General features: G+C 39.1%; 1 protein-coding gene across 1 annotated transcript in view; it reads left to right on the top strand.

Annotated features, from left to right (window-relative positions):
* EIF5B (eukaryotic translation initiation factor 5B) overlaps window positions 1-22,235 on the top strand; it is a 36,825-nt gene that overhangs the window by 130 nt on the left and 14,460 nt on the right. The window contains exons 2-10 of the mRNA XM_086769407.1: window positions 13,945-14,070; window positions 14,157-14,241; window positions 14,634-15,285; window positions 15,753-15,973; window positions 16,153-16,303; window positions 17,855-17,950; window positions 18,274-18,360; window positions 19,765-19,854; window positions 21,677-21,975. Coding sequence (XP_086625533.1) covers window positions 13,945-14,070; window positions 14,157-14,241; window positions 14,634-15,285; window positions 15,753-15,973; window positions 16,153-16,303; window positions 17,855-17,950; window positions 18,274-18,360; window positions 19,765-19,854; window positions 21,677-21,975 — 1,807 coding nt within the window. The remainder of the gene's footprint in view (window positions 1-13,944; window positions 14,071-14,156; window positions 14,242-14,633; window positions 15,286-15,752; window positions 15,974-16,152; window positions 16,304-17,854; window positions 17,951-18,273; window positions 18,361-19,764; window positions 19,855-21,676; window positions 21,976-22,235) is intronic.

Raw genomic sequence — 22,235 nt, forward strand, 5'->3', positions numbered from 1 at the left:
TAGGGCTTGAGGTTACTCCTCACCCTTCTCCTCGCCGTTCTCCCCGGGCTGGTGACAGGCGGCGGCGGCTGCGAGCGCCGGTGCCGCGGCGCTGAGTCAGGCCCTGCCGGGGTTCGCGGCCTCGTCGGAGGCGGCGGGCAGGCGGGGCTCGCTGGGCCCGGCCCGGCGGCCCTTGGCCGGGCGGGCCTTGCGGCAGAAGGCCCGAGTTTGCCCCTCTCCCCCGGGGGAACGGTACCGGCTGTGCGTGCGTGCGTGCGGGCCCGGTCGGCGCCAGAGGCCCGAGGAGGCGGCGGCGGTCCCTGGGTCTCGCGGAGGGGGGCGGCTGGGGCTGGCGTCGGCAGCAGAACTTTGGCCGTCGGAGCTGGGGCGGCTGCCGTCTCCGCGCTCTCTGCCAAAGGCGCTTCCCTGAGCCTCGCCCCGGTTCCCGGGGAGTTCGTCCGGGAGCGGGCAGTGGCGGAGTGCCACTGTTTGAGAGTGTGGATCACGACTGTCAGCGAAAAGTAGCTTCTTGATTCAGTTACAGCGCCTGAGGTGTTTTGCTTTGATGGGAGACCGCGCTGTGGATCATGCGGTGACATGGTGATTTGTGCACGTTTAGTAAATACAGATGTTTGATATTTTAATGATTGGAGCATAAGAGGATGCCTTCTACAGTTATATGTGTGTTGTCTTGGATACTCTCCCATTTGTGAACTTTTTTTTTAGTGTGTAAGACATTTTTATAATGGTAGCAATGTTAACCATATGGAACACTGACTGAACGATGTTGTGTACGTATGTACTAGGAGGACAGATTGTTATATAAGTATATGTACTAGCAGACAGATTATTTTATGGTGACAAGTTGTTACTTGTCACCATAAAATAATAAATACAATTATGCAATCAATTTGGAGAGTGTTTTTAGTTGTTAATAGGGAGAAAATGTTAAATGAAAACTGTCTTCTTAAAACATATGAGTTAGAAACAGTACAAGTCTTTTCCCTCACTTGGACAGTCCATTTTGTATATTCTTCTTGAGTTATTAACTATTTATTTTATAAAAGTACTCCTTATGAAGGCTATTTTACAAATTATTATTTTATTACACCCCTTTCCCTTCTCTGGCTGAAATATGCCTACATTGGTTTTTTTATGTTAAAAATCCAAATGTCTTTATTTCCACTGTAAGCATTTTTTTACTACCTAGATGTATTTTGCTCTAAGACATTGGTATTAGTGACTTAAGGTTGTTGCCCTTTACCAGATTAGGGTGTTAACTCTTTTAGTTTCTCTGGTCCTTCTGGGACCATTACCTTCCGGGTAATGAGTATTTTGCTCATCTGATTATTTTTCCTCATACCTTTTGCTATGCTGTGTATGCTGTTTTGTAGTGTCTGTTGCTAGTAGCTTGTTTCACGGGCTGTATTTCACAGGTGTATCTTGGGAGCAGCTCTGGCGACGAGATGAGTCAAGTGTGATATGAGAAAGAAGAGGGAAGGGTTGGATCTTTGTGTTCTTTGTACCTGGTGTAGTAGGTACTGGAATAATGCAAAAGCCTTCAGGTACTGAAGCACCACTGTTCGGGGCTCTTCCAGTGAGAGCAGCTGGTGTGCAGGGAGGGAATGCTTTGAGAGTCTTGGTGCCTACTGGACACGTTCTCTTTGTGTATCTCTGCATGTATTTCTGTGTGTTTGTAAATTACTGAGCATGAGCCTTTCTTGGGCACTATCTCATTTATAAATAAAAAATTAAAGTATAAATCTTAAGAGCTTCGTGATTATTGGTACAGGTCTCCTTCTTACAAAAAAAAGAAGGAGCAATAATGCAGTTAGAGTGGTTATGCTGGCTGTCTCACTGCTGCTCTGAGTCCTAAGGTCAGTGGTTTCAGCCTGGTGATGGTGAGCTTTTACGGCGAGTTGTTGGCATTAGGTGTACTTCATGAGGAGCAATACGATCGTTCGTGTTGATGATTTCATCTTCCTCAGTCTAGGATCCGCTTGAGATTATTTTTATATTCTTGCTAATGTGCTTTTGCTCCTCATTGGTTTGCAGCTCTGCGTTACATCCAATGTGTAAAAGGCATTATATATTAAATACTATTTTTTTTCTTGCTTGTTATCCCTACAACCAATTTTGTCCAGGACTGTATTTCTCTTAGTCAACCGCTGGTGAGTTGTGGGGTGTCCAGTACCCACTCCTGTACAAGCCATCTTCATTTCTCCCACGCCCACACTCCTCTCTGCTGCATCCTGCATCTCCACTTCTTCAAGGCCTCTGCTGTCATACCAGGCTTGTATTTCTGTACACTGCATCATTGTTGTAGAGTTGTGAATATCTCATTCTATACAGAGTAACTGCTTGCTACTGCTGTCTGTATGAAACTATGGTTGCAGCATGCCTGGCTAGACAAACGTAGAACCAATTAGGCATAGGCACCTGGTCAGTTAGAGAATTTGCTGTCACAGCTAAATCAAGTAAAAGTTGCAAGCAGGTCAAGAAAAGTTCAGCCAAAGCAAGCCTGTGACAGGCTTTAGGACTAAGGCCTTGCAAATGCAGTACAAAGCTTATGGACTGCTATTGGCAGTGGCAATACCGTGTTAAGGGGCTACACAGTTTTATGTCAATGGGATGGTGGAGGGATGATGTGGAAGAAGAATTCAAGTGGATATGTGTTTGAGAAGAAGGACAGGATGGTTAGACTGGATATATTTTGTAGCAGGGAGTTTGAGGGAATGGGAGTGTGGAGGGACTGGAAGGCCAGTGATGTTTTGGAGTAGGCTCTATCTGCAGAGGTACCCCCATCATCTGGCGGTGTTGGTTCTAGCTGACACTCCCGTGAATGGCAAGTTCCCTTGAGGGAGAGGCTGCATCACATATTTGCATCTGAAGCTTGAGGTTGGACTTAACATTCCTCATCAGTCTCCCTTCTGTTCCCTGTACAGTGAGAGAGGAATGCCACTGTGAAATCAAAGGCTTCCTCCAGTTGGTGTTGTCTACGGCATCTTCAGTTCTGTGTAGTGCAGAGTTATTAGTTTCCTTCTTTTCATCTCTTTCTTTCCCCAACAACTGTGTTACAGATACGATCCCTGACATCCCTTTTGGCTGGCTCTCCTAAAGCATGCGGCAGCTCAAGGGCATAACTTGCAGTGCAGAGGAAGTAGGTGGAAAGATGCAGGTGGTATGTCTGTGTTGTGAGTGTTGGTTTGAGAATTGATGTGACAGGAAGGAGATTTTCTGCTTGTTTTCTGACATAGTGTGACAAGTTACAGAAGGTACAAGTCACCTTTACTCTGCTTTTCTTCCCTCACCCCCATAGCTTGGGCTTCTGTTGTGTAGTTTCCACCTCCTTTGTTTCTGCTAAGTACAGTAAAGGTCATACTGATAAGTCCAGGAAGAGTGCTGGTAAATGAGGGTGAGGATGAATTTTGTCATGGGAAGAGGGTGTAAGTACACAGGGACAAGACCACGAGTGAGATGATGGCAGTGGGGAGTAGGGAAAGAAGGGGAATGCAGGACCGCAGCCTGTTATGAATACAGATTGGTAGCTTAACAAATATACCTGTAAATCTGTTCCTACTACAGCAGCGCCTCTGTTATATTCCTCTGGAACTCTATTATTGACTCCTGCCACTTGATTGCTGTGCATCTGCCCATGAAGAACATGTTTATCTAGAACGGTCAGATATGTGGTCACTGTAGGAAAAACTCAGTGTGGTGTGTTAGAGAGGTGTTTTGTAAAGGTGGAGATTGTCTTGGGTCATAAATAGCTCCTAAGCCATGTGGAAGTTGCTTTAATTGTTTCCCCTTCGCAATTTTTATGATTGTGCTGATTGCTCATTTTCAAATGAAACTTCGTAGCAAACATTTAAATAAAAATACAAAGTATCTGAATTTCCAGGCTTTCCTAGTGGGTGAGTGGGTGTTCTGATGTGTAGTTTAACTCCTCCTGGGAGTGATGTGTTATGCTTTGGTTCTTGGATAGAGCTGTAATGGCAGGAGATAGTCAAGGTTGTCCCCTGCTGTCATTGTGAATTTAGAATTTTTTTTTTTTAATATGTGGGAAGAAAAGCTGTTGTAAACTATAGAACTGTACTTTGAATTCAAGCCTCAAAGTGCTGCTGTAGATTTCCAAGTAAGTGTACTATGTGCTGTTTGTTACAAGTTATTTCTTGCCTGGAATATGAACGTTTCCCCTTAATGCTGTTAGCTTTTCTTGCCTGGAATATGAATGTTTCCCCTTAGTGCTGTTAGTTTTTCATGTGTTTTTCCTCTTCTCCCAGCTGTAAGTCATCTTCCTCTTGGTAGTTTTCCTTAGTTTCCAGTAGGTAGTCTTTAGGTGTGTTTATTCTGGTGTCCTTTAATACTGTGAACTGTTGCCTAGGCATACCACTCTGATCATTCATGCATATTGCTGTAGAAGTTACAGGTGCCAGCTGTGATTCTACAGCCAAGAGTGAACACTGCTGCTAAAATAAGGCTTACAGTGCTGTTGCTGATGCTATATATTACTTTCTCTTCTGCAAATTAAATTCCTGGCATTGTCTACTAGACATTCTGTTTGGCTCTGGTTTTATTAGTGTGTTAAGTAAAATCTTAACTGTTGTGTAGGAAAGTTCTATGAAGGCTAGAAAGCCTACAAACACCTGTTGTTTAGAAACGTTCTGTACACCAGAAAATTTACAACTGTCTCTGTGCTTCTCAAATATTTCCACAAGCAAAACCTTGTGGAGCTCCTTCAAGGAGAAGAGCTGATAAACCCGTGAAATCCTTATTTTGCAAATCTCATCTAGAAGATGCTAGAATTTTGCACTGAAAGATGGAGTAAAATAAAGCAAAATAGTTTTCCATTACAGAAATGTATTGACCTGTTCTATGCAAATGTGTATTTTTGTTCTCCCCAAACCTATAGTTTTTAACGCAGGCATTTCATATTTATAAGAATTATTTTTGTGGATTTTATTGGAATTTTTTTTGTTTGTTTTAAGCAAAGCATCATTGTAAAAAGACTGTATGGTAGTGGCAACATAAACCAAAAAGCACTGCGGTATGCTGAGATTGTCAGAAGCAGCTTTTCTTGTTGAAATCTTGATTCTCTTCATCTGTTACCTTCATGAAGGCATCTAAACCTTATGTGTAACTACTGAAAAGGATAAGAATAGTATGTTGCAAGCCAGCAGAAATTGCAGAAACTGTTCTTTCAGTTCTCTTAAGATCTCTGGAAAGCCTTGCTCAAAATAGAGAGGTTTACAGTAAGTTAAACTTTGCTGTTGTTGACACTCAAACTATCAAGCCAGACAAGCTGATAGCTCTACATACCTTTGCTGGCTTTAATTGCGTTAGTACTGTCATGTTTTTCTGACTCTGGCCTCGTGCATCACTGTGTATTTGTTCTGTGCTGTTCATCACTTAAAAGCTGCCTAGCAGTTAAGGTTATAGTTCTGGTCAAAACCCTCAGTTTGGTAACTTTTAGTGCTTGCTTTGAAACTTTTCCTCATTCCTCTGACTCCCTCCACAAAATAGTCACCTAGACTGGTAGAGGAAATAATTTTTCTGCAGACAAATTATGCGTGCACATAATTAATTCAGTCATTAAGTTTGGCTTACTAAAAAAGTACAGTGCAGTCTGTGGTGGGTGTTTTGGTCTGAAAGCAGTTGGTATCTTACAGATGATGTGTGTTTTCATGGTCCTGGTGTTTGCGGTGCTGATGGCTTATTATTCCCATGTGTCTTTTTTTTTTTCTCTTTTACAATAGTCTAGTGGAGATTTTAAAGATGAATCTGCTACCTTAACACTGAAATATGTTTAGATACATGCTGTTAGATGAAGTGTTGGTTTTAATTGTAGTTAAAGTAGGTGGGCACCTTTTGATCTTCAGGATTATAGACAATCTGAAGTGTATTTCCTGATGTGTTCTAAATGGTATTTTTGTAATGTATTTTGATTTTTACACAATGAGAGATATATAGGATATAGAAGTTGTGAAGCACTGGACTTGGAGGTAATTTCTGTCACCTTTGCACTTTTTCTAAACAAACCCCAAAATACCTGGTCCCAGGAAGACAGAATGCCAGTTCTTTGCTTACTGTTTCGCATTCCGTGCTTTTAGTCATTGTGTTCTCTTGGGATGTAAACACTTAAACTGATCATTGAAGAACTGCTTTCTTCTAGAGCTCTAGTGCCAACTACTAGCCACAACAGAAGCCTTTTATCTTGAAGTTTTGCTATGTCTTTGTTTAAATGGGAGTTTTAGATTGTCGTGAACTTTTTTCTTTTTCTTTTTTTTTTCCTGAATCTGAGATTTGTAAAGGAAACTGTCTGTTTTTCTAGAATCTGTTGAGATTAAAAGTTATGTTTTCTATGTCTTTTTCAGGAAGTTTTGCTTAGCTGATAGTTATTCCACTCTTCTTTTTCCCCAGCCAAACTTGAAAGAGAAGGCATGACTCTTTAATTAAAAACAAGAATCATTGTCTTGGGAGCCTGAATAAAAAGCAATTACTCTCTTAGTCAAATTTTCTTCCTTACTGCCTCATGTAATTAGGTAGCTTCACCGGCTTCCTTCATCTGACTAAGGAAAAATAGCTAAGGTGTAGTCTCACTACACCTTAATTCAGTTGCGATGTCAGACATTTCAAACCTTGTGGTGTTACTCTTGCTGTCCTCAGCTGCATTCCGTAGCTGCTTCCATCGCATTGGATCCAATGCTTACATGTGCGCAGTACAACTCTGGTGTGTGATTTGGTCTGCCTCCAAAAGAGTGTTTTCTGCAAGGACTTGTGGCTGCAGGATTGCTTGAGCGGATGGAAAGGCAAAGCATGGCTCCTCCCCTGTCCCACAGTTTGAGGAAGATGCAAGGGGAGGCTGGCCTTTTTTCTGGGGCTGTGATTTTTCTTTTTTTCTTTTTTTCTTTTTTTTTTTTTTTTAAGCACTGTTAGCTGCAGTGGTGTGTTGCATAGCTGGTGCTCATGTGGGCACTCCACTTCTTGGGCTGAGGAATGAGTGTGGTTCATTCTTTCCTGAATTTCAGACTCAAGCATATGGAATTTAAATGTTTTCAGCAGGAAAAACAAGGTGGCTGCTTGTGCTCTAAAAGGAGAAGTTTGTGGTGTTCACAGTCTTTGATAGATAAGAATGAGAAAAAGGCCGTGGCTTTGTTTTCGTGTTTTGAATAGCCTTGCTGAGCCAGTGGATGCTTGCATATTAAATTTAATAAGCAACTTAAAGAACAAGTTGGTAGTGTGTGGTTTTGAACGCTTAAATAATTACTTCCAAAGTGGTTTATGTTCTGTAGCATTTTAAACCAGTTGCTCTGAAAGAACTCTTTTTTTTTTTTTTGGAAGAGAGAATGCCAACTTATCTTTGTACCTACAAGTAAAAACAACTACAAATATGCCATTCAGCATTGGTAAATTGCTAATTTTTTGATAAACTTGTATTTAGAAATGCATCCTTATTACCAGGCTTACAGCTCATGTACAGAGGATGGGTAAGGTGCTCTAGGGGAGTCATAGTAAAGACTTGTATGAAAGTATTAGTTTTACTTGATCTAAATTTAATGCAAAGCCAAACAGGTGGTTCAGCTTCTTTTCTGTCTTTTTGAAGTTCAAGGACTTTTTTTTAAGCAAAAGAAAATGACTTAATGACAGTGATGTTCCTTTGAAAGTGGTTAGAAGAGCTAGTGTCCTGTAAATGATGAAATATCTCCAAAGTTGCGTCAGCAAAAATGAGTCTTCTGATTATGCAGGAATGTGGGCAGTGAGTTCACAGTAGTGATGCAACTTTCTTGCTGTGTCTATTTACTGACTCTTCTGCCCCATGCACGTGAATGGTTTTATTTGGTCTGGTTTTAATTAAACAGCATTTCTGATGTTTGAACTTCATCTTTACAGAGACAGCTTAAAACCAATCCTGACTAAAATATTTTTAGCATAATTTGACTTAGCTTGTTATCTCAGTTAGCTGTAAGATGAAAGAAAGCTTTAGTAATCGTATTTGTGTCGGTCAGTGCAGTAGATCAAAAAGTACTTGTAATCTTCGAGTCTGCATGTACCCTTTAGTTTTCCTTTCAGCGGGAGAGTGTTATCCTTTTGACTTTGTTTGCAAAGCTGGATGTTAGATTTCCAGTAGTTTAGGGCTTGTTTTCATTTTAAGCTGAATTCTTCATTTAATTTCTGCCATTCCATTTAACTAATTTTGATAGAATCAAATTGATATAAATGAGGCAACTCAGCTCCTTTGTGTGCTGCTAATTAATCCCATTGCTCCACTCTTTCACTTGATGTGTGGATTAATAGTTTCCTTTGCTCTTTATCTTACTGCTGCCTATTCAGGATGCCATCTCTGTCACATGTAGATGCATGGTGCCTGGTTGTAATGAAGCTTTGCGCTGTGTTTGGGAATGTGTATTGTAGGTACTATAATAAGTCTACTCAAAGCCTTAATTGTGTGTGGTCTCAGGAGAGAGCGTGAGGAAAACATGCATGTTTGCTGGTGGTCTTACTAATATAATGTCCTTGTCTGTTATCAGAGAGTATCTGTGAAGTGCTGTTGGTATCGGTTGGCTTGCAAGGTTATCCTTCACTGGAACCTGCACGGAAGGCTGGAGGAGCTTGTTTGGCAAGGAAGGGGCAGTTACGCGTTTCAGCTGCAGAAGTTCAATGAGCAAAGAAAAATGCTAAAAGTCTATGGACTTGTTTCAATAGCTGTAGTTCTGTCTTCCCTGCATTTAGCATTGTTTTCCAGAGCAATGCCAAGGAAATCTTTCAAGTTTCTGTGCCTAGAATTATCTGTTACAGAGATTATATTGCATGCAGTATCTGTCCTTAGTATGGAAGCTTCACACTATGAGAGTTCTTAGTGATGAATATATTAACTATACCAGTACCCAGAGTCCTTCTTTTACATACCATGGAAGAGAGAAGTGATAGATAATTAAAATATACTTGTAACTCGTCTGAAATACTTTGTTAGGAAGCTCTCATGGTTTCTATCTTATTTCAGAATTTTAAGTTTAAATCTTGATTTGGATTATGACAGTTTCTATTCTGGTGAGATCTTAGACTGCAAAAGAAAAGGTAAAACTTCAAACTTCAAGAATACATCTTGCTAATTGTGCACAAGTGTTAGAAACTAGGAAACTTTGCAATTTAAGTGTTCGTAAGCAAAATGGTAAAGCGTGCCTTCAAAAGACTAAAGCAAACCCTGGTGTGTGGAAACTAGGATTAATGTAAGCTTGAACATCTGTTAATCAAAGCTTATGATAGGGTGAACTCTGGCCTCATGATGTGTTCCACAGGGAATTTCTGTTGCAGGCCATTGCATCAGAAAGAACTTGCTCCAAAACTGTGCTTGTTCACATGTTTTAAAAAATGCCTTTCCACCCCCTTCCCCCACCCCCTCCCAAAAAAAAAAAAAAGACCAACACCCTAAGGTATGTGCTATTTGTGCTATTTTAGTGGTTTTTTTTTTTTTTTCCCAGCAGATGCTATGTAATAGCTGAGGGGTGTGTGTTGGGTTTTTTTTTTACTGGAGTTCTAATCTTACATATTGTTTCCTTGCTGTACTAGCAAGGGAAACACTGCAGTGTTTTGTTTTTTTTTTCTACAAACCATGTTATCTGTCAGTCACGAGGTTTTTCCACTTTTCTGACTCAATAGCTTGTAACTGTGTGGGATCTTATAAGTAGGAGAGCTACTGTCTGTCTTTTTACATCTGACTGAGCAGTGGTAGGTGACAGCTCTTCATTTATTTCCTAACTGCTTTAATCTTCACACTGTAAAGGTTTCATGCTTTCTCTCACAGGCAGGATTTGGGATTGTGGCTTTATTTGTCACTGGTTTTGCTTAACATGTAACACAAGTAGTTTAGGTTGTTTTTTGACCTGTCATTTTCTGTTACTGGCCTGAGTTAATGCTTTGATTGCATGAGAGATGTTGTTGAATTTCCTTTATTACCCATGCCTGTCTTAAAAATCTCCAAGCACTTGCAGTGATCTGGGTATGTTTGATTCTTGGTTGGTACAGAATGGTGTTAGCACAGCATTTAACTAGTGACCTAGTGAATATTTACGAATCTATTCATAACCAGCTTTCTCTATGTAATGCAGGTTTTCAGTTGTCTATGCAGACAACTTGTACTGGAACTCTTCTGGGCAAGAGGTGATTTCTTAATGTAATTTCTAGGGCAGTAAGGACAACATTTTTCAGTATAAAGTATGTGCATATTTCTATATTCTGCTTTTAAAATGCTTTGGAATATTTTGAGGTCTTACGTTGCTGTAATCCTGCTAAAGTGGCAAAAGGCAGTGACATTTCATAGGGGAAATGTATAACACTTTTTTTTTGATCAGTGATGTAATTCTGAAGAAAAATAGTTTTGCTTGGCATCTGAAATGTGGTAATCTCTGCACACTTGTAAGGTGCTCTTTCCTTTAGTTAGCCTGGCTGCTGTGTCTTCTCCCATTGCATAGTTTTGCTCTGTATTAGGCACAAACCTCCATGAAGGGAATATCTGCAGCCATTTAATGTTTTGAAAATTGCTTTTTTTTTTGTTAGGTTTCTGGGTGAAGTGCCCCTAACTCTTGCTGTAATTTACTGCATTGCAATGCTGTTTTAGCAATATCAGAATTCTCTTCCTATCTGTCAGGAGAAAGAGAGGCTGGAATCAAAACTGTGTAGGTAAGAAAGGTGGCTCAGGCTTCACTTCTGAAACAGAGACAAAGGAAAACTCAGGGAAATAACCCCCTTCTCAGCAGTGCAGTAGCACTTTGCTTTAACCTTCATGCTTTCCAGACCTCCTTGAGCCCCTAGTGCTGGGGAAACTCTGTGAACCTGATCAACAGCAACCCTCCTTTGAATCCAAAGCATTATGAGCTTGAGTGGCCTAAGGTAGTGAGGCTGTGAAGTCTATATATTGAAGTCTTCACGCGAAAGCAATTTGAAGTCAGAATTGGAAACTGTTGGAGCATACTGGTGCTTTCAGGTTCCTCCATCAGCCACTTTTAAGGGTGGGGGTTAGGACCCTTGCAAAGGCTGAGCAAAGGGGCAAGAGAGGATGTGTGGAGACCTTTTGGAGGACTTGGAGGAGGTTCCTGCAAGAGTGTTTGGATTTCTGAAATGTGTTTGGGGACTGCCTAAAAAAGTTCACAGGAAAAAGTTCCTAGGTATATCTTCAAATGCCTATAGGAAAGAAGCTCTGTTATGTATGTAAGTGCAGTGGATTCCTTACAACAGAAGAATCTCCCAGGAAGAGAGGGAGGGCACCTTCCCAATCAAATTGTGTCAGCTCAGTGGTCTTCATTATTGTTCCTAAGCTGTTCTTGCTGGTGGATGTTAAAGCTTAATGTCTCTGAATAGTTTTTTCAGTGTTTGATTTGAGATTTTTTTTTTTTCCACTAAAAAAGTTTTTATTCTTCAAGATTCAGTTTAAGTGAGTTGATTTAAAAACAAATAAACCCCTACCTCTGTGAAGCCTGTACCCTGGAAAACATAAGGTACCACAAGCAACCTCTTTTCTAGTAGTGTAAACCCATGCATTTTATGTTTGGACGTAACTTTCTGCAAAGTTGCAATGTGAAAAGTCAGCCTTGAGAATATCCATGTAAAATACAAGCTGTTTAAAGGCTTGGCTTTTTAATATCTATGCAACCATATGGTTAAGCCCCTGTAGTAGTGGGAGAAGTACAGCCGTGGAAGAAGTAGTAGCAGAGCTTGTGTTTTGGTCTCCTCAAAGTATTTCAAGCTTGAATTTGACTCAATCTCCTCTACTAACTCCTAGAGCAGAAGCAGCTAAGCAAGTGTGCTTAATAAACTGGTATGCTGCACTTAAGCCCCCACGTTTCTTTTTGCGTTATGTGTAGGCCTAGATGTAATACAGTTAGCCTGATACTAGGGCTTTAACTCTAGGTGTAGAGATGATTGTTGACATTTTTATTTCAGCTGTCTATGCTACCACTGGTGCACAGCCAGTTAAACTGCTTATAAAAATGGCTATTAAATTGCTGAAACATCAAGTCAGCTGTTCTTAAGGTAGAAATGGCCAAAAAGTTTATTACTTCATCTGGAGGGAGAAAGCTTGCATTAACTATTTGAGAGTTACATTTCTCAAAGAAATGTATTATTTATCATGTCAGCACATAAGAAGTACTGCTAGGTATATTCAAGGTGCATTTTTTTTTCTTCTCTTGACAAAAAGTATCTATCTCTGGTAATAAAGATGCTGTACAGTGAGGTGCTTCATTGTGCTGATTTTTATTTGGTTTATTCTCTCTATATAGAAGAAAACTTTAGTTCTTAAAAATACAAATAATCAATCTTGGCCTTTTAAAAAAAAATGAAGTATATTCTTGCTTACTTGTGCTATTGTCACCTATAGGCAGTGTTTGGTGATTTGCCAATGCTCGATTTGTGAATGTCAGTGTTCACTTAAACTTGTAAAATGATTCTCTGAGCACACCCCTTTTGCAAAGGGAAATACAACTTAGACTTACTGAATTTCAGAATCTTTAAAGGAATAATTAAGTACTTGATTTTCTTTATTAATATTCAACTTTTGGGTTTGTAAATTGGCAAGGCTGAAACTCTGGTAGTTTAGAATTTGCTGATATCTTGGAGGTCCTGAATTTGAAAGAAACTTATTTCCATTATATTCTGGATATAGGTTCCAGGTATTTGGTGGGTCAGCCTTTGTCTGGCTAATTTGTCCTAAGTGGGTGGTGATAATTGAGACAATGAAATTGTCAAGCAGAGAACAGTTTTCTGCCCATGTATCTAAGAGGGAGTTAGATGATATATTAATAGCATGTTGATGAAATGTTTTTTTTTGAAACTTCAAGCTATGATAAAAGTGATATCCTAATATTTGTAAATTTAGTAGACCCGTTTTGGTCTGAAGTTCTAAGTTTGAAGCAGGGAATAGGTAAATCTCCTTTGTTAGAATTGTGTTGAGAGTGTGATTATGTGGAAAGATCTCTGGACACTAGATTTAATTTTTGCTCAATTGTTGTGGTATGAGTCAGGAAAAAAGTGCATCTGAATTACAACTATTGATAAAGGACAGGAAAAAAGCCACTTCTACTTAGTTGCAGATAAAAGGTTATTTATGGCAAGAAAAGAAAATGCTTTTGAAAGACAAATTTGATATAATGAGATCTAATGAGGAAGGATGCATGTTTCAGATGCCTAGTGAAACTTCCTTTGCCTTTCTTTAGGCCTGGTGGAGGTAGTACTAAGGCAAGTGGTGGAAATAACTGCTTGCCCGCTGCATTGGTATTTTTCATGGTCTGCTTTACAGCCTGGCTCGGGGCTGAACTGTGTTCCTCTGTGTGACTTCTTCTATTGAAAGATAAGAATAAAACTTTTCAGTATGATGACAAAGCATAGGCAACTGTTATCATAAGCTGGAAGCTGTGAAGAACATCCACTTATTTGCTAAATAAAAATACAGTAGCTTTTTTTGTTTGCTAAAGGGTGTTGAAAGGTGCAGATGAGTGCTTCTTAATAGAATTTCCTGGTTACTAAATTGCAAGATTTCTTCTATTTGTGCTCTATTTTTACACTTTCTTTGTGGGAGCTGCTTTTATAAAGCAATGATACCTATTGTGGTTTGAAGGACTAAACAATTTATCTTTTGGGGGAACAAAGTGAAACACTTTAGTTACATTATTTCAAGAAGTTTTATCAAATCTCTAAACTTTTAAAGTCAGTATTGCAAGAACTGAACATGTTTTACTGTTCTACTTCCCTTGAAGCATATGACATGTGAAGGTTTTTCCTTCTTGTCCTACTGGGTGGAATAATGGAATAGTGCATAATTGTTTGTTAAATGTGGTTTTTGCCCCTGCTTTGCTTATGTTTTGTGATTGATTTTACATCTTGAAGACATCTTCATAAAACAAACAAAAGCTTCTACTTATGTAAACTTAATGTTTGAACTCTTGATAACTCTGCTTTCCTTTTGCATTTTAGTGCAAAAGATGATATTGATATTGATGCCCTTGCTGCTGAGATAGAAGGTGCGGGAGCTGCAAAGGAGCAAGAGCCTCAGAAATCCAAAGGCAAAAAGAAAAAAGAGAAGAAGAAACAGGATTTTGAGTAAGCTTGTTTTATTCTGTGTCTTATTTTATTCCATTATACAAAACCTCAGTTACTTAAGTGCCATAACTTCTTTCTTATTTTAGTGAAGATGATATCCTGAAGGAGCTGGAAGAACTGTCAATAGAGGCGCAAGGAGGGAAGGTTGACAGGGAACCTCCTACAGGAAAGGTGAACACTGAGAGGGAGGTGGGCTGTTTAATAGGAAATACTTGAAATATGAGACATCTCTGTCCCAGAAAAGTTCTAGTGTTGCAGTGTAGTTGGAAATCTTATGTGAAACATGCAGCTGGCATGTATTTTTAATTATACTTGATCATATTTTCCTAGTAAATTCAATTGTGAAAGATTTTACTAGAAGCTGTGTCTTCAAAGTTATTCAAAGCCAATTAGAATAAACTTTAGTTGTGGGCTGAGGTGTAGTACACTCAGCAGGAATAGTTACTGCTTTCAAATTTTGTCTTCAATAAGAAAAGTTTTTCTTGACGTCTCTCAATGCTACTTTTCAGCTCACAATACCAAGTAATTTTTCATGGCTGATAATTGAATTGTTTAATTACCAGGTTGAAAATGACAACGAAGAAAGCTTATCAAAACAAGATAAAAAAAGGAAAGGAAAGAGTAAAAAAGCCAATCTGGAAAATGACTATGACAGTGAGGAAGTGGAAGATAAAGATAAAAAACCTAAAAAAACTCAGAAAGGAAAACAAGACATGCTTTCTGGCAGTGATGATGATGATAATGAAATGCAGCTTAAGAAAAGCAAAGGGAAAACTCAGAAGTCAAATAAAAAGCATGATCTGTCAGAAGAAGATGAAACTAACATTAAGAAAAGCAAAGAGCGTGCGGGGGCAGTGTCTACAGGTGAGAGTGGTGATGAATCAGATGAGGTCTCCCGATCTAGAAAAGGACAAAAGAAAAACCAAAAACCAAAGTCCGCTCCTCCTGCTGAAAGTGGAGATGATGAAGAAGAACCTTCATTCAAAGTAAAAACGGTGGCTCAGAAGAAGGCAGAAAAAAAAGAACGTGAAAGGAAAAAACGTGAGGAAGAAAAAGCCAAACTGAGGAAGCAGAAAGAGAAGGAAGAATTAGAAGGTGGTAAAGAACCAGCAAAGCCAAAGGAAGCTCAAAAAAAAGCTGAAGAGAAGGTGTCTCCTGAAGTCACGGCAACCCCTGGCCCTGGGGAAAAAGGAGAGACTCCTGCAGGAGCAGAGGGTTTGTAACATGATTTCTAAACTCTGATTTAAACACTGTAGCTTCTATAAGAAGGCCAAAGAGTTGGCAGGGAGTGAGGATGATGTGTTGCTTTATTCTGAATCCAGGGTGCTAGACATTTGGTAGCCTTGTCTGCCTTTTTGTGTTGGCTCACGTGTGGCTGTTTTTTCTGGCCTGTAGTTTGTTCAGGTACATGGGAAAACAAAAGCAAATTCCATTACAATATATGCGTGCAGTTCTGTATTGCAAACATACTTCTTCACTTCACAGTTTTTCTGTTGCTTTAAGACTTCAGGCCCTGACTTTGTAACTTCAGAGCCAGTTTTATTTTTTTCATTACGAAGTGCTTATCTAGTAGTCAGTTGGTTCCTCATTTGGTGTTATTTATAATATTTGAAACATCAGTTGTATTTAGAGTATCTTTAAAATTTCTGGGATGTCTGAATATATGCCTCTTCTTTCTGTAGCTGATGACAATGAAGGGGACAAAAAGAAAAAAGACAAGAAAAAAAAGAAAGGTGAGAAAGAAGAAAAAGAGAAAGAGAAGAAAAAGGGTCCCAGTAAAGCCACAGTTAAAGCTATGCAAGAAGCCCTGGCTAAAATGAAAGAGGAGGAGGAAAGGGCAAAAAGAGAGGAGGAAGAACGCATAAGACGACTGGAAGAACTGGAAGCAAAGCGCAAAGAGGAGGTACTGTGTATCTTACTCTGAGGATAGAATAAGGGGTAGGGTTATCTTAACCCTTACCCTTGCTGGTGCAGTGGGTGGATTAGTCCATAATATGTTTTTCATCAATAGAATATTCGCTTGTTCAGCTTTTGTGTAAAGCATGCTTTATAACTTCTGCATATTTTTTAACCTTTTTCTAGGAACGATTAGAGCAAGAGAGGAAAGAAAGAAAGAAACAGAAGGAAAAAGAGAGGAAAGAGCGTTTGAAGAAGGAGGGAAAACTTTTAACAAAAGCTCAGCGAGAAGCCAGAGCCAGAGCAGAGGCTACTCTTAAACTACTCCAAGCTCAGGGTAAGCAGTAAAATTTGAAATCATTATAATTAAAAAAAAAAAAATCATACTCCTTACTGCTCTGTTTGTTTTTGTTTTTTTTTTTTAATGTGTGGAGCTAGGGGGGAAATACTGAGTAATTCCATGTAAAGCTGCTCTGTTGTCTGGGAAGGCAGTGTGTGTGGGGGGCCCCCTGCCCTTTTTTTTAAGTAGGTTTAAATGTCTGTATATTTTCATTGTACACTTTAAATATCCAACTTTTTAATACGTTCCACTTCTAGTTTAAGTATGGTAGTTATGGAACTTAATGAAGAATCATGTCTTTCCACTGCTTAGTCCAAAGGCCAGGAAAAGCAGATGGGCTGTGCTGCAGGTCTTGTAAGACCAGTGATCTGGATCCTCGTGAATTGATCCATGTTCTTAAGCAAGTGCACTGTTTTGCCTCAGGTTAGCTAGTCCATGGGCACAGTGTTATCCTCCCGCATTTGATTCCGGAAAAGCTTACATAGGCGCTTTCCTGCTTTTCCATCAAATATAATCTGTTTCCGTTCCAATGAAGTAAATGTATCTGATGTATTGTAAGCCCCTGTGCTGGTTTGTTCCTGGTAACTTGTTTGTGGCTAAAGAAAAACTAATTCCTGAGTGCTGAGTGTCCTTTTTGTAGAGAATGCTATCTTATGCTTTGCTGGTAGGTGGATGTGTAAGGGTAGGAATCTCTGTAGCCAGTAAAATGTTTGAAGCTCTTAAACATACATGAAGACCATTTCCCTTCAGTTGTTGCTGTAGTTATTACAATCCTTCTATTTGTGTGCTGCCACAACTGGATTTTTGTCAAATCTACACTGTAAATCACACCGTTCCTAAAGGAATTCTCAGTTTTTTGGAAGGTGCAGAAGTAGTTAAATTATCAATTTGTCTTTGCACCAAACTTCTGTTTTTAATTGAATCCCTTCCAACCTTACAATGCTCTCTTTCTGGTGAGGTGAAGATGAAGCTGATGAATTGAACTTGACATTATTTTAATACCTAAAACCATCTATGTTGTTAAAAAAAAAAAAAGCAAAAAAATCCCCAGTGTTGAGCAAAAGGGAAAATACTATCTACTGAACAACCTTAAGCTTTTAAGAAGAGCTGTGCCTCTTAACTCTTCCAAATGGTCTGAAACTAGGATGATTGACAGGCTGGTTTTAAGTGAGTTTCAGCATAGCAGACTTTAAATTGACATATACTTGTTTTGAGGTGTTTTCATGAAATCCTATGTAAGTATGTGATAGCTCCAAACCTGGAGTCTGAGGATCAGCTTGGTGGTTTTTAGTGGGGTGGTTTTTTTCTCTCATTAGTAATCTAACTTTTTGAGAGCAATCAGAAGTATCTGAAGAACTATACTTTGCTCAAGTCTTGCAGCTTTTGAAAATCAGACTTACAAAAAAGATAAAATATGCATCAAACCTACTTTCCACTCTCTTTATTCCTCCACCTTGCAATTCTGGAAAACATGTTCTCATTAAACCAAAGCTTATATTTAGTAATTAATCACCTGGATTTTCTTTCTAATGATTTTTTTTTTTTTAGGTGTTGAAGTGCCATCCAAAGACTCTGTGCCAAAGAAGAGGCCAATATACGAAGACAAAAAGAAAAAGAAGCAGCAGCAGCAGGAGAATAAAGAAGGTGTGATTCGCATATAGGGATTGTTAATAGATTAGTCCCATTTCTGGAAGTCAGCGAATTCTAAACTAATTGTACTTCAGGGTGCCTGTGAGGTTCTTTTGACATCTGTACCCCCCCATGCTTTTCTTTAAGTTGGAGAGAATTTTTTGTTTGTTTTGTATATAAAAACAGTTTTCAGTTTCCACGGCATTAAATAAATTTGAGTTTTGTTTACTTGTAACAGCACAACTTAAAAATAGAACTTAGTTAGACATAAAACTTTACAATTAAGTTGATTTGTACTAGAAGAATGTAGCAACCAATTTGTTTTCTTGCACTTTCAGAAAGCATGGAGGTAACTTCCCCAGCTGAAGATGCTGTAGAACTGGAAACACCAGTAAAAGAAGAGATTCCTCTTCCAGCAGAGCCAGGTTAGTAGTAATGCTAATAAACTTAAAACACATCATAAGACTGTGTGGCAGCACTGCGTTGTAGGTATCATACCTTGCTGGATGGGGGATGAGTGGCCATCCTTTCTTGAGGTAGTTGCTGTTTTTTTAAAAATTTTCCTAAGGGAAGAACTGGTGGAATTTTATTGAATAAAAAGGTATGAAGCTTCAAAATGAGACTGTGAAGGTCCCTTATTCTGGGTGAACTCCAGTGTTCAGTCGGCTCAGGCAGCTGTCTCAAATGAGCACACTCAGTGTTTTATGATTAGCTCCCTTGACTTTTCATTTGCTTTCTAAAAGGCTGTTTGTCAAGCGGCTAGGCTGGGGGTAGGGAGGAAATATGCCTTTAGTATTAATACTGCAATATTCACAGCGATTGTATTCTTGATCCCAAATGTTTTGCTTTCACAAGTGCTGAATGCAATGGATATGGATTAGCTTGTGAAACTAAGTATCAGCATAACAAGTGAGTGTTGCCCTTGTTTTTGCCTACATACAGTACTTGTTTTGGCAAAATCACATTGTACTGGATTTCTTCCTCTGCAAGGAGACTATTTCAGTTTTCACCCTTATTAAGTCAGACAAATGCTGACAAAATTTCCAGCTTTTTGAAAAGCAAGCTGAATGTGTACTCTAATTCTAGCTTGACTTGTCTCTTGAAGGAGCAATTCAATTGCTCCTGAAAGCGAGGGGCTCACTGACAGAACGTTAGTTCCCAGTTAATATTCTAGCAGTCTGGAACTTACACTTCACTTCAGATAGCTGAATTTTCATGATGCTCCATGTGCTGCAACATATAAATTGTTTAATGACTTTTTTGGAGAGGGTTAAAATTTTGCATTTTTCAATTTGTCTGTTATTAAGAGCTACAGTCTCTTCATATATCTGACTGAATTCTTCCTGAAATTAATGCTCTGGAATCCATGGTATAATTATGTTAAGGCACCTGGAGTCCTAAAATAACACTTTTAATAGAAATTTGTTATTTTCCCACTAATTAAAATAAATACTGTAACCCAACTTGTTTTCTTGCTTCTCTATCCCTTTGTTACACATGACTAACTGTTAATTGGGCAGCTCCGTTCAAGGAATGTGGTTGTGGTGGCATGCATAATGCAGACAGGAACTAGATGAGTAGTTTAACTGTGTCGTCCAAAAATATGTTTTGCTAGGCAAAGATACTAGCACTGTAAGATTTTTCTGGAGAGAATTGGAGATTATTTCTTAAGTATGCAGCATTTTCTGTTCAGGGAGCATGGACACAATTTGATAGAATAATGGTAGCAGCAAACTTGTAAGTTGCAATTGTCAGTATGTCAAAGGAAGGGGCATCTAAAAATGTATGTTGCTGAGCTATTCTCTTTGTTTAATGTTGGGATTTCTTAGTTTCAGAAGAAAAGGAGGAAGAAGAAGAAACGGAAGATGCGGGTTTGGATGACTGGGAAGCTATGGTTAGTGATGAAGATGGAGAGAAAGGTGGGCATGTAAATACCAAACGGATTATTTTTCTGATTAAGAGGTTTCTTTGGGCTGAAGTTTTTGTTTCTAGAGAAAACAATGTTGTATTTAGATTCTCCTTCTGTTCCATTAGATAAATTGAGGCAAGTGTGATGATAAGTAGATATAAGATCCTCTTCTCAGAGGCAGAGCTTTCAGAAATTGGACAAATACTGCTCAAGAAAACCATTTGGAAATAATCATATGTGCAGTTATAATCTAAAATAAATCAGTTGGAATTTTTTGTTTTTTATGGGTGTGAAAATCCTCTCCTCTTTAATATGTGCTTAAACCACCTCTGGGAGTTTAGGTAAACCTTTTACCTGATACTGTATTTCTCTAGTAACCATTCCAAAGCCGTAGGAGTTTTACTACACAAATCTGTCAACATCAAGGAGAGTACTTTTGAGACAAGTTCTCAAAAAAGTGGCAGTCTAAGATGGTGTGAAGGTTAGTGTGCATGCATTGTAGTAAGTTCTAGATACCTTCTCTCATCTGCTTCTTTGAGAGGCAGGTGCATAAGAAAGGAAAGAATTGCCAGAACATTCATATTCCTGCATGTGTATGCCAAAGCCCATGTTCTGTGGCGAACAGTGATGTTTGTGGGGAAGCTAGAGCTGCGCAAGAATGCAGGGATAGCTTCTCAGGTGTTTTCTTCCAGCAGTGGCGAAAGCTGTATTGCTGTGAGTCTTCCTGAACTGGAGTTGATTACTGTTCTTAGCTCTTCCATTACATGACTTCATTGTCTCTTAAGATCAAAGACTATTCATCAAGTATTTTTTTTTTTTTCACTTGCTTAGCCCTATACTTCTGGCACCTGTGCTTTAAAGTGTAATGCTTTATATACATATATAGAGAGAGCAGTATGGATTTATTTCAGCACAAGTGTGCGTTCCTGTGGTTCTGGACTGTTCTACTCGGAGTACTAAGGGCTGCTCACCTTCTTGAAAGTCTGTTTTAGTCTGTTGTCACTGCCCTGGGGAGAATGTCACATCCCACTCCTTGCTGCTTGGATTTGAAGGATCTGCCAATGTGATCCAGAAAAAAACCTTCCTGGGAATTGGATTTACTGTATTACTAAGCTGATGGACTTTCAGCGTAGCAAGGAACTGTAACTAATCTTTAAGAGCAGTGAGCCTCAGAATGCATGGCTTTAAAGTGTTCGTTAGCTTGTCTGTTATCATTTCATAGGTATGATAAATGGGAAGCTTTCAAAGAAATAAAATTACTTTTTGATAGTTCTGTTTGTTTACTGAAGAATTCTGAAAAATATTAATCTTCTCTGAACCGTCTAGGAAAACCTTAGGATGAGATTTTTAAAGATGTAGAAGAGACCATTTGTTCTGATTGTTACTTCTGCTTAAATGTGCTTTCCTGATCAGGAATACACAGAATCCATATTGTGTTGAATTTGGAGTATTTTAGCTTTCTGTTTAAAGGTGTTAGTGCATTCATCCCTTTATGAAATGCATACAGCTTCGAAGAAGGACAGTTTGTCCCAATATTTGCAAATGATGTCAAGCTTAAGCGTGCTGGTAATATCATTCCTCTCCCCACCCAAACACACTCTGCTTGCACAGATCCTAAACACATAGGTTTGCAGCTCTGAACAGGAAATGCTTTTTGTTTTTTGTATTGCAAGTTGAAAAATGATCTTGACTAGCACTTCTTGAATGGAACCTGCTCTCAGTCATCACTCTTCTGTAGTAGTCTATGTGGGTTTTTTTTTCTGTCGTCCCCCTCACAAGTGTGAATTTAATAGAGAATTTTTACTCTAGATTCTATTTGGGTTTTTTGACAGAGAGCAAACCTGTCCACATTGAAGTCAAAGAGCAAAATGAAGTGGATGAGGAAGAGGATGAGGAAGATGAGGATGAGGAGGAAGAGGAAGAAGAGAGTGAAGATTCTGAAGATAGTGAAGGGAGTGAAGATGAGGATGAAAAGACTTCAGACGAGAGAGAGGCAGATTCCCAAGCTATTGGAAAACAATCTATGGAAAAAAAGCCAAGCAAGGAAATTAGCTCTGATTCTGAGTACGACTCTGATGATGACCGCACTAAGGAAGAGCGTGCTTATGACAAAGCTAAACGGAGAATTGAGGTATTCAGATACAACTCTATTTGAACAGCTGGACTCTGTCTTGTATAAGAAACAACTTAATCTTTGGTTCACTGAAGGGCCTTTTAACTATATTTATCAAAATGATGACTGTGTAATGACTAATATTTGGGCGGGTCCAGAAATTGTTTTTAATTAAGAAGAAAGACTGCTTTTGAAGCTGAAGTATTTGATTTTAAACAACTGGATCCTAAAGAATGTGTGCTTCAGTGTTGTTCCCCTCTGCTTCTTCCCCTCCTGGA

This window comes from Chlamydotis macqueenii, chromosome 1 (assembly GCF_036417535.1).
Source record: "Chlamydotis macqueenii isolate bChlMac1 chromosome 1, bChlMac1.mat, whole genome shotgun sequence".
Classification (NCBI taxonomy): Eukaryota; Metazoa; Chordata; class Aves; order Otidiformes; family Otididae; genus Chlamydotis; species Chlamydotis macqueenii.